This window comes from Mobula birostris, chromosome 2 (assembly GCF_030028105.1).
Source record: "Mobula birostris isolate sMobBir1 chromosome 2, sMobBir1.hap1, whole genome shotgun sequence".
Classification (NCBI taxonomy): Eukaryota; Metazoa; Chordata; class Chondrichthyes; order Myliobatiformes; family Myliobatidae; genus Mobula; species Mobula birostris.
Window position 1 is genome coordinate 86224649 of NC_092371.1, and position 12689 is coordinate 86237337.

Consider the following 12689-nt stretch of genomic DNA (forward strand, 5'->3'; position numbering starts at 1 on the left):
CCAAATCATTCCCACCCCCCAATCTTTCCAGACTCTCTGCACCCATCTGCTCCAATATTTTGTCACTGACTCTTCCTGTATTTCCTCCCCACCCATTGAACTACACTGCCAACCCACTCACATCCCCCAACAACCTCCCCCCACCAGAATCAGGTTTATTATCACCAATGTATGTTGTGAAATTTGTTGTTTTGCAGCAGCAGTATACTACAATATATAAAAATACTATAAATTGCAATATGAAATATATATAAAAATTAAACAAGTAGTGCAAAAAGAGAGCAAAAATATTCAGATAGGTCCATGGCTTCATTGTCCATTCAAAAATCTGATGGCAGAGAAGAAGCTGTTCCTGAAATGTTATGTGTCTGTCCTCAAGCTCCTGTACCTCCTCTCTGATGGTAGCAATGAGAAGACGGCAAGTCCCTGGTAGTGGTGTTGGGGAGGGGGGGGGAGAGAGAGAGAATGGGTTCTTAATGATGGATACCACCTTTACAAGGCATTACCTTCTGAAGATGTGCTCTACGGTTAGGAGGTTAGTGTCCATGATGGAGCTGGCTGAGTTTACAATGCTCTGCAGCTTTTTTCGATCATGTGCAGTAGGCCCCCCATACCAGACAGTCAAGATGGCATCAGCAAACAAAGCTCCCTCGTCTACGTCTTCCAGATAGCTCCTGAAAATGTCTTTTTCACTCCTTTCATGTCCGTTTTTCACCATATATCTGTTTCTAGGACTGTTAGAGCCTGCAATTTACAGTTTGGAGATTGATTGAGTGATCCAGCTCTTTGGATCCGAAAAAATTCCAGGAAGTGAGCACACACTCGGATGGCCTCGATACGAAGAAACTTCGAGACAGAGTGTGAGCCAATGTTGATCCCACTTAACTGGTTGTTGTTCCCCCATCGTTCACGTCGAGGAAGACCTCGACACCATGGTGACGGTGTTGAGACTAGCGCCTGATTTGGATTTAAGTGAGGGAGAGTTGCGCAGCGTCAGCCTCACTTTCTCTTCCCAATTCCCATCCGGATCCAGTGGCAAGACAAGAGTCGAGACGGCTGGAGATGGGACTAGGCGAAGTGGATAACCAGGACAACTCCTGTGTCTTGTTGTGCTCTACACGTTCCACAACACTTGCAGAGACCGCCTTCCTGACCGTTGGACCTTCCATTAGTCTCGTCCGCTCAATCTCCCAGAGTCTGTCTCCACATGCTGGGATAGACAACTCCCTATCTCACCGAGGGCTTGAGACCCGTTGGCTACCCTCACCTGGTTTAGCCGGCTTGTCGAAGCCGTTGCCCGGGGTGTGGCTGCTGTCGCATGCAAACTGCTACAGGGAGCCACAGGTGAGAGCTGAGTGCCAGGTGGGGACCAAAGGTGGACTAACCACCTTGAAAAGGACGCGACATGTTCCCCCACCAGAGGTGCAACCCCTCCCTGACACCCCATACACCCCAAATGGTTTAAGCGTCGAGGAAGATAGAAACATCGAGGCGAATGCAGAAGGTGAGCGAGAGCTCAGCGCTGACAGCCTGCTTTCAGATCACTGCCGGAGAAGGAATCTATGAGTGGCCTATGGCTGTGTGGCTCACTGTGGCAGGCAGGTAGGCCTCTCTGCCTCGTTTGCTGTCCCTCTCTTTTGGTGAATGTCGGTGATATCAGAGGATGGTATCGTGGTTCTATGTTTATGGATTGAACGATTTCATTTATGAACTGTGGACTATTTTCAGACTTATGGTTTTTATATTTTGTGCTTTTTTTGGAATCGCCTGTTCCTTTTCTGTTTTGTTGTGTGAGGGGAGGGGTTTTTTGGGGGTTGAGGATCGGGATGCTAATCTTTTTTGTTTTGGGGATGGGGGGCTGGGTTTGATGTTTCTCTCTGATCGACTTTCATGTTCTTTCTTTGTCTCATGGCTATCTGGAGAAGATGAATTTCAGAGTTGTCTATGGATACATGCTTTGATAATAGATGAACCTTTGAACCAGACAGTGATTCAACCAGTTAGAATGTTTTCTGTGGTACATCGGGAGAACTTTGCTGGAGCCTTTGGTGACATACCAAACCTCCTGAAACTCCTAATGAAATATAGCTTGAAATTATATCTGAACTTGCCCTGTCCACTCCCGCGTTTGCTCTTGCCTCACTCTTTGCCCTTGGTCCACAGACTGCTCTCCTGGCTAGCAACAAAGGGTGACATATAATCTGTGCCTTGTGATCTGATCTAGGCCCATTTTCCAGCTCCAACTGAATCTGATGGTGAAAGGATACGACGTACCAATACAAGCACACACAGCAATTGTTTGGTGGTACCTACATAATCCGGGTATCTCATCCTCAAACTTGATCTTGTCTTCTCTTGGTCCTCCCGCAAAGTAAAGAGAGACCCTTTAATCCTTCATTTTCCAATAATAATATATAGTTAATTGGGCCACTGGTTGATCACACACAAAATGCTGGAGGAACTCAGCAGGTCAGGCAGCAATTGTGGAAATGAATAAACCATTAACATTTCGGGCCAAGGCCCTTCTTCAGATGTGGAAAAGAACGGGGAAGACTCTAGAATAAAAGGGAGCGGTGAGTCCACTTTTAATCAGGGTTGATCAGGGAATCCACTCATTTGAGACAAAGGACAAAAACTAATTGAGAAAATAGCCGGGATTCCTTTTGTTTATCTGGGGCACTATACCATATAATTGGGACAGGAGTTTGTTGCCGAAGAGTTTCTAACTAACGTCAGTCACGTGCGCTTGTGTGGCCACCAGACACTACACTATGCGTTAGTGAACAGTTTTTAAATTGCGTCATTTGCCTGTGCTTGTGTTATGTTATCCATTTGGGCCAATGAACGCCAATTCAAAAAGCAGTGTTTTTGATCATTTTGTTTTTTATTTTGACTTAAAAAATTTTTAGACCCTTGCCAAGATTGCCAGGAAAAGTTTTAACACTAACTGAAAATATTACCCAAGGTGTCTGTGCCGTTTTTGGTCATTTACAGTCAGTCAAAAGAACACGGCTGCGTACACTGGATAAATTCTGTTGATAACTGTTATGAACTAATACCCAGTTTTATAGTACTGTGATGATATTGTTAGTGTTCAAATTTGTTCTGTACTCAGTGCCTTCCATGAAAATTCAGCTAATTAGGGCAGGCAATTGTACATCTAGACAAAATGTACTGGACCTGATGGGTTCCTAACGTAGCGGAATCCAGTGTATTTGAAATTTTGCTCATATTCTGCACTATTACACCATAAATCGGAGAAAGGCTGTGAGTGGAACGGCTAAGGATTTCCAGAGCGAAGGCATTTTACTACTCGGGGTAAAGAGAGGCAAGACTGCACAGCCGCGTGACATCAACAAGTAGAGCGGGAAAAGTTTAAAAAGGCAAGGAATCTTCAGCAGTTTTAGATTCGGAGCAAGAAGGCTGCGAGTGGAACGGCTAAGGATTTCCGGGGCGAAGGCATTTTACTATTTGGAGTAAAGAGAGGCAAGACTACGCAAGTGCGTGACATCAGCCAGTAGAGCAGGAAAAGTTTAAAAAGAAGACCGCCGTAGCGGGCAGCGGAGAGAGAGGTAGCAGAGTGATAGGGCTTTGGCTCAACGAGCTTTGGCGGTAACAAGGCGAGGTAGGTTTACCTGTGTTAATTGCGGAAAGGAAGTATGTGTGTGAGGCCGGTTTTCTGCGTTCAGTGTCAGATGCGGGAGGTTCTGGAGTCTCCCAGCCTCCCGGATGGCCATATCTGCACACCAGGTGTGTCGAGCTGCAGCTCCTAAAGGACACCGTTAGGGAACTGGAGATGCAGCTCGATGACCTTCATCTGGTCAGGGAGAGTGAGGAAGTGATAGAAAGGAGTTATAGGCAGGTGGTCACACCAGGGCCACGGGAGACAGATAAGTGAGTAACAGTCAGGAGAGGGAAGGGGAAGAGTCAGGTACCAGAGAGTACCCCTGTGGCTGTCCCCCTGAACAATAAGTACTCATGTTTGAGTACTGTTGGGGGGGGGGGGGGGAACAGCCTACCTGGGGGAGGCAACAGTGGTCGCGCCTCTGGCACAGAGTCTGGCGCTGTGGCTCAGAAGGGTAGGGAAAGGAAGAGGATGACAGCAGTGATAGTGGACTCTATAGTTAGGGGTTCAGACAGGCGATTCTGTGGACGCAGGAAAGAAACTCGGATGGTAGTTTGCCTCCCAGGTGTCAGGATCTGGGATGTTTCAGATTGCGTCCACGATATCCTGCAGTGGGAGGGAGAACAGCCAGAGGTCGTGGTACATATTGGTACCAATGACATAGACTGGAAAAGGGAAGAGGTTCTGAAAACAGACTACAGGGAGTTAGGAAGGAAATTGAGAAGCAGGACCGCAAAGGTAGTAATCTCAGGATTACTGCCTGTGCCACGTGACAGTGAGTATAGGAATAGAATGAGGTGGAGAATAAATGCATGGCCGAGGGATTGGAGCAGGGGGCAGGGATTCAGATTTCTGGATCATTAGGACCTCTTTTGGGGCAAGTGTGACCTGTACACAAAGGAAGTTTTGCACTTGAATCCCAGCGGACCAATATCCTGGCGGGGAGGTTTGCTAAGGCTACTGGGGACAGTTTAAAGTAGAATTGTTGGGGGGTGGGAACCGAACTGAAGAGACTGGGGAAGAGGCGGTTGGCTCACAAATAGAGAAAGCTTGGAGACAGTGTGTGAGGAAGGATAGGCAGATGATAGAGGAGGAAAGCGCTCAGACCAACGGATTGAGATGTGTCTATTTTAACGCAAGGAGTATTGTGAACAAAGCGGATGAGCTTAGAGCGTTGATCAGTACTTAGAGCTATGATGTGGTGGCCATTACAGAGACTTGGATGGCTCAGGGACAGGAATGGTTACTTCAAGTGCCGGGTTTTAGACGTTTCAGAAAGGACAGGGAGGGAGGCAAAAGAGGTGGGGGCGTGGCACTGTTGACCAGAGATAGTGTCACAGCTGCAGAAAAGGTGGACGTCATGGAGGGATTGTCTACGGAGTCTCTGTGAGTGGTGGTTAGGAATAAGAAGAGGTCAATAACTTTACTGGGTGTTTTTTTTATAGGCCACCCAATAGTAACAGGGATATCGAGGAGCAGATAGGGAAACAGATCCCGGAAAGGTGTAATAATAACAAAGTTGTCGTGATGGGAGATTTTAATTTCCCAAATATCGATTGGCATCTCCCTAGAACAAGGGGTTTAGATGGGGTGGAGTTTGTTAGGTGTGTTCAGGAAGGTTTCTTGACACAATGTGTAGCTAAGCCTACAAGAGGAGAGTCTGTACTTGATTTGGTATTGTGAAATGAACCAGGTCACGTGTCAGATCTCTCAGTGGGAAAGCATTTTGAAGCGAATGATCACAATTCTATCTCCTTTACAATAGCATTGGAGAGAGATAGGAATAGACAAGTTAGAAACGCACTTAATTAGACTAAGGGGAATTATGAGGCTGTCAGGCAGGAAATTGGAAACTTCAATTGGGAACAGATGTTCTCAGGGAAAAGTACAGAAGAAATGTAGCAAATGTCAGGGGATATTTGTGTGGAGTTCTACATAGGTACATTCCAATGAGACAGGGAAGTTATGGTAGGGTACAGGAACTGTGGTGTACAAAGGCTGTAATAAATCTAATCAAAAAGAAAAGAAAAGCTTACAAAAGGTTCAGAGAGCTAGGTAATGTTAGAGATCTAGAAGATTATAAGGCTAACAGGAAGGAGCTTAAGAAGAAAACTAGGAGAGCCAGAAACGGCCATGAGAAGGCCTTGGTGGGCAGGATTAAGGAAAACCCCAAAGCATTCTACAAGTATGTGAAGAGCAAGAGGATAAGATGTGAGAGAATAGGACCAGTCAAGTGTGACAGTAGGAAAGTGTGTATGGAACTGGAGGAAATAGAAGAGGTATTTAATGAATACTTTACTTCAGTATTCACTATGGAAAAGGATCTTCGTGATTGTAGTGGTGACCTGCAGCGGACTGAAAAGCTTGAGCATGTAGATATTAAGAAAGAGGATTTGCTGGAGCTTTTGGAAAGCATGAAGTTGAATAAGTCGCCGGGACCGGATGAGATGTACCCCAGGCTACTGTGGGAGGCGAGGGAGGAGATTGCTGAGCCTCTGGCGATGATCTTTGCATCATCAGTGGGGACAGGAGAGGTTCTGGAGGATTGGAGGGTTGCAGATGTTGTTCCTTTATTCAAGAAAGGGAGGAGAGTTAGCCCAGGAAATTATAGACCAGTGTGTCTTACTTCAGTGGTTGGTAAGTTGATGGAGAAGATCCTGAGAGGCAGGATTTATGAACATTTGGAGAGGTATAATATGATTAGGAATAGTCAGCACGGCTTTGTCAAGGAGGTCATGCCTTACGAGCCTGATTGAAATTTTTGAGGATGTGACTAACCACATTGATGAAGGAAAAGCAGTAGATGTAGTGTACATGGATTTTAGCAAAGCATTTGATAAGGTACCCCATGCAAGGCTTATTGAGAAAGTAAGAAGGCATGGGATCCAAGGGGACCTTGCTTTGTGGATCCAGAACTGGCTTGCCCACAGAAGGCAATCAGCAGTTGTAGACAGGTCATATTCTGCATGGAGGTCCGTGACAGTGGTGTGCCTCAGGAATCTGTTCTGGGACCCTTACTCTCCGTGATTTTTATAAATGACCTGGATGAGGAAGTGGAGGGATGGGTTAGTAAGTTTGCTGATGACACAAAGGTTGGAGGTGTTGTGGATAGTGTGGAGGGCTGTCAGAGGTTACAGCGAGACATTGATAGGATGCAAAACTGGGCTGAGAAGTGGCAGATGGCGTTCAACCCAGGTAAGTGTGAAGTGGTTCATTTTGGTAGGTCAAATATGATGGCAGAATATAGTATTAATGGTAAGACTCTTGCAGAGTGGAGGATCAGAGGGATCTTGGGGTCCGAGTCCATAGGACACTCAAAGCTGCTGCGCAGGTTGACTCTGTGGTTAAGAAGGTATACGGTGTATTGGCCTTTATCAATTGTGGAATTGAATTTAGGAGCCGAGAGGTAATGTTGCAGCTATATAGGACCCTGGTAAGACCCCACTTGGAGTACTGTGCTCAGTTCTGGTCACCTCACTACAGGAAGGACATGGAAAGGGTGCAGAGGAGATTTACAAGGATGTTACCTGGATTAGAGAGCGTGCCTTATGAAAACAGGTTGAGTGAACTTGGCTTTTCTCCTTGGAGCGACGAAGGATGACAGGTGACCTGATAGAGGTGTATAAGATGATGAGAGGCTTTGATCATGTGGATAGTCAGAGGCTTTTTCCCAGGGCTGAAATGGTTGCCACAAGAGGATACAGGTTTAAGGTGCTGGGGAGTAGGTACAGAGGAGATGTCAGGGGTAAGTTTTTTTACGCAGAGAGTGGTGAGTACATGGAATGGGCTGCCAGCAACGGTGGTGGAGGCGGATACAATAGAATCTTTTAAGAGACTTTTGGATAGGTACATGGAGCTTAGAAAAATAGAGGGTTATGGGTAAGCCCAGTAATTTCTAAGGTAGGGACATGTTCAGCACAACTTTGTGGGCCGAGTGGCCTGTATTGTGCTATAGGTTTTCTATGTTCTATGAATATTAATACAGTTTTTGTGTCCATTGACTGGTAACACTCAGTCCCAACCCTCCTGCAGAATTCCCTTTCACCATGGCCTGAGATATTAGTTTTATATTCTTCCATGAGATAGGGCTGAGGGGAAAATGGATCAGCCATAATGAAATGGTTGAGCAGAATCCATGGGCCAAATCGCCTAATTCTGTTTCTGTTAAACGAAGAAATTGCTTCCTCATTTAGCATTCCTAAAAATAGTGAAAATCAAAAAAAAACGCTAGAAATCTAAAACAAAACATAAAACGCTGGAAATACTTAGCAGGTTCTGTTTGAACAACATGCAAAACAAGCTTTTCTCTGTATCTCTGCACATCCCAATTCCAAAGTCAGGCCACTTTTGTAGGAAGAGAAATCCTCTCATTGGCCACTTTATTAAGTACACCTGTACGTTAATCAAAGTATCTAATCAGCCAATCACGTGGCAACAACTCAATGCATAAAAGCATGCCGACATGGTCAAGAGGTTCAGTTGTTGTTGAGACCAAACATCAGAATGGAGAAGAAATGTGATCCAAGTGACTTTGACCGTGGAATAATTGTTAGTGCCAACAGAGTGGTTTGAGTACTCCAGAAACTGCTGACCTCCTGGGATTTTCATGCAGAACTGCCTCCAGAGTTACAGAAAGTGGTGTGAAAAACAAAAAAACATCCAGTTCTGTGGGCAAAAATGCCTCGTTAATAAGGTCAGAGGAGAATTGCCTGACTGGTTCAAGGTGACAGTAACTCAAATAACCACGCATTACAACGGTGGTGTTTCTGAGTCTGGTGGTCCTGGTTTGGATGCTACGTAGCCTCCTCCCTGATGGGAGTGGGACAACCAGTAGACGAGCAGGGTGGGTGGGATCCTTTACCATGTTACTGGCACCTCTCTGTATACAAGTCCCTGATGGTGGCTATGCCGGTGCTGGTGATGCGTTGGGCAGCTTTGACTACCTGTTGTAGAGCCGTCCTGCCTGCCGCAGTGCGGTTTCCGTACCAAGCAGTGATGTGCTATAGATATGCAACTCTTTATGAAATGATGATCACTCTCCAAAGCAACATGGTCAACAAGAAGCAAGCACTGGATTGGATCAAATTCTGCCGTCTGAGATAGAGTCACAGAGTACCACAGCATAGAAACAGGCCTTTCGGCCCAACCAGCTCATGCCAAACTATTATGCGCCTGGTCCAAATCTGAAAAAAGTGAAAAGAAAAAGATAGCAAACTCACCTGGGACCGATATGAAAAAATGGCGAGGATTTGGGCCCACAACCATTGCGGAAAATAAATCTGAGGGATGGTAAATGGAAAATCAGTAAGGGGGAGAATTTTCAGAAAAATAACAAGTTTGGTGTGAAATATTTTATGTCCATAGTCACACAGCCAAAAGCAGTGTATGGAGTCCAAGTTCAGCTTGTATGGAGGAAAAATGTCTCAAGGAAATTTGCAGGAGCATCATCAAATAAAATTTGATGGCAGGTCTTACAGGACTATACTAGTGTAGAAGGACAAAGGATTCAGCAAAGAGGCAGGAGCAATTCAGACAGAGTGGGAGGTAGTGTTAGATTGTCATTTTCCTTGTAATTTAACTTTCTTACGCTTGCTTGTAATTTTATATAATCACCTAGAAATATACTGTACATGTAATTGTTCAGTGAATTTTCCAGTGATAATGGTACAGTCGCTTCTGTATTTTTCTAGAAATTTCTCAGTTCCCAGCAGCAGGTGTCATATTGTTTGAATCCGTCTATTTTATAGGTTAATGGTTATCATTGGGATGTTGTTATCTCTAGTCTGAGTATGAGATGACCACAACGGCCTTTTCCTGTCTTTTCTTTGTTCTCTTGGCTCCCTTTATTTATTCATTTTACTCTCTCGTAACGCTTATTTAAAATTATAAGTTTTATGCCTCATTCTTGTCGTCTAAAAAACCTTTGTATTACAAAAATATCAGGACCCAACAGTGGTGGAAGTTTCTTTTTAGCAACACAGCATTGAGTAGGCCTTTCCGACCCTTTGAGTTGTACTGTTCCAGCAACCCCTAATAAACTCAATTAACCCTAACCTAATCACCGGACAATTTACAATCACCAGTTAACCTACCCATGACATCTTGGGACTGTGGGGGGAAACGGCAGGACCTGGAGAAAAGCACACATTCCAAGGGACCAGAATTGACTCCGCACTCCGGAATACCGTGAGCTTTAACAGTGTCTCTGATGCCCATTAAGTAAAGGAATTCCAGAGTCATGGGGCTAGATTCTGAGGACACAGCTGCCAACAGAAAAGTGGTTAAAAACTGGATGGTCAATGAGTAAACAATGGAAGATTAGACATCTGAGAGGATTGTAGAGCTGGAGGTGATTGTTGAGATGAGTGACGAGATCACAGAGGGACTTGGAAAAAGGAAGGATTTAATACACTCAGTGCCCACTTTATTGGGTACACCGGTACACCTGCTCGTTAATACAAAATCTAATCAGCCAATCATGTGGCAGCAACTCAAAGCATAAAAGCATGCAGACATGGTCAAGAGGTTCAGTTGTTGTTCAGACCAAATATCAGAATGAGGGAGAAATGTGATCTACGAGGGGTGATTGATAAGTTTGTGGCCTAAGGTAGAAGGACTTAATTTTAGAAAACCTAGCACATTTATTTTTCAACATAGTCCCCTCCTCCATTTACACACTTAGTCCAGTGGTCGTGGAGCATACAGATCTTGGACCTCCAGGAAGTGTCCACAGATGGGTGACTGATAAGTTTGTGGCCTAAGGTAGAAGGAGATGAGTTAAACAGCTCTCGTTACATGCACGTGCAGTTCAACTCTTTGAGTGATTAGGTAGAAAGTTTGAGGTTACTAACTCATCAGGGGTGAGTGATAAGTTCATGGCCTAAGGTACAAGGAGATGAGTCATTAACTTCAAACTTTCTGCATAATCACTCAAAGAGTTGAACTGCATGTGCATGTAAAGAGAGCTGTATAACTCATCTCCTTCTACCTTAGGCCATGAACTTACCAATCACCCATGCTGTGGGCACTTTCTGGAGGTCCAAGTTCCGTATGCTCCACGACCGCTGAACTAAGTGTGTAAATGTAGGAGGGGACTATGTTGAAAAATAAATGTGCTAGGTTTTCTAAAATTGACTCCTTCTACCTTAGGCCACAAACTTATCAATCACCCCTTGTAAGTGATTTTGAGCGTGGAATGATTGTTGGTGCCAGACGGGATGGCTTGAGTTATCTTAGAAACTGCTGATCTCCTGGGATTTTCATGCACAACAGTCTCTAGAGTTTACAGAGAATGGATGAGGAAAAACAAGAAGCATCCAGTGAGCAGCAGTTCTGAGGATGAAAACACCTTGTTAATGAGAGCAGTCAGAAGAGAATGGCCAGACTGGTTCAAGCTGACAGGAAGGTGACAGTAACTCAAATAACCACACAACAGTGGTGTGCAGAAGAGCATCTCTGAACACATAGCATGTCATACCTCGAAGTGGGTGGGCTACAGCAGCAGAAAGCCATGAATATACACTCACTGGCCACTTTATTAATTACAGGAGGCTCCTAACAAAGTGTCCACCGAGTGTAGGTTCTCTTGTTATAATATCCAGGTAGTGTTTAAGCAGAGGCAGTCACCTCGAACAGGGCAGAAGTGTCAAAGAGAAAGAATAACATTCTCCAATAATTCCTCCCACATTTTAAGATGATGTCCAAATAGGTGGAAGACTCTATAGCTTTATACATTAATACTTAAAATCTTTGCTGAGAAGAGAACTTAAATAAACATCTCAAAATATTAAATACAACACAGCTGGTAGTATTCTCATTATTTCCTTACGACATTAAAAATGAAATCATTCACCCCAAGGACATTCAAGCTCATTGAGCAATCCCATCATCCCACATTTCCCAGAGCCTCTCCTTGCCCTTGGGCCTATGAACACTCCCCGATTCCCCTCCTAACACGGCCACACCAAGGGTCAGTTACAGTGGCCAATCCCTGGCAACGTGGAACAAATGGGGGAGAACTTGCAGACGTCACAGTTGATCAGAGTGAAACCAGGGCCAAGTCTCTTTGATAAGATTTAAAGTCAGGAGGTTATAGTACAACTATACAAAATGGTGCTACAGTAGTGTAGTGTTTAGTGTGACACTATTATTGCTCAGGGTGTTCCGAAGTTTGGAGTTCAGTTCCGGTGCCGTCTGTAGAGAGATTGTACATTCTCTCCATGAACTGCATGTGTTTCCTCCCACAGTCCAAAGACATGGACGTAGTAGGTTAGTTGGTCATTGTAAACGGTCCTGTGACTTGGCTAGGGTTAAATTGGTGAGTTGCTGGACAGTGTGGCTCATTGGGAAGGAAGGACCTGCATCTCTAACTAAGTAAATTACAAGGCCACACAAAATAATCTGCAGATGCTGGGGTCAAAGCAACACTCACAACACACTGGAGGAACTCAGCAGGTCGGGCATCTGTGGAAACAATCAGTCAACGTTTCGGGACAGAACCTGACATTTCGGTCCTGACGAAGGGTTCCCGCCCAAAACACTGACTGATCGTTTCCACAGATGCTGCCCGACCTGCTGAGTTCCTCCAGGGTGTTGTGAGAATTACAAGGCCACAGCTGGATTACTGTGTGAAGTTTTGGTCTGGAGAGGATACAGAGGAAATTCGAAAGGGGTTGCTATAAAGCATTTTACTTACAAAGAGACGAGACAGGGTTTATGGCAGAGAGGGCTGAGCCAGGGACTGATTGAGGTACATAAAATTATGTAGGAGTAATTTGTGATGAACATGTTCCACTCAACAGAGGTGCCTACATCGGGGGGCATGGGCTTGAAGCAATGGATAGAAGAATTTACCGAGAGGGTGGCTGTGCTCTGGAAGCTGCTGTTGGTCGAGGCAGATTCTCTCACCAAGTGTTTGAGATTTGGAAGGTGTTGTTTCAGGAGACGCTAGAGACAGATTCTCTCACATTTCAGAAGTATTTAGATGAGCACCTGAAGCATCAGTGAAGATTAGTTAAAGAACAAAGATTTGCTTTATTTGTCGCATGTACATCAAAACATACAG

At 44.8% G+C, this 12689-nt stretch overlaps 1 protein-coding gene across 2 annotated transcripts in view; it reads right to left on the reverse strand.

The window, feature by feature from the left end:
- The window catches only part of LOC140208642 (uncharacterized), a 49324-nt gene that overhangs the window by 23698 nt on the left and 12937 nt on the right, over positions 1–12689 (reverse strand). Inside the window, exon 2 of one of the 2 annotated variants that reach the window (XM_072277479.1) lies at positions 8845–8904. The exons of the other annotated variant lie outside the window; for it this stretch is intronic. Coding sequence (XP_072133580.1) covers positions 8845–8904 — 60 coding nt within the window. The remainder of the gene's footprint in view (positions 1–8844; positions 8905–12689) is intronic. 2 annotated transcript variants of the gene reach the window in all.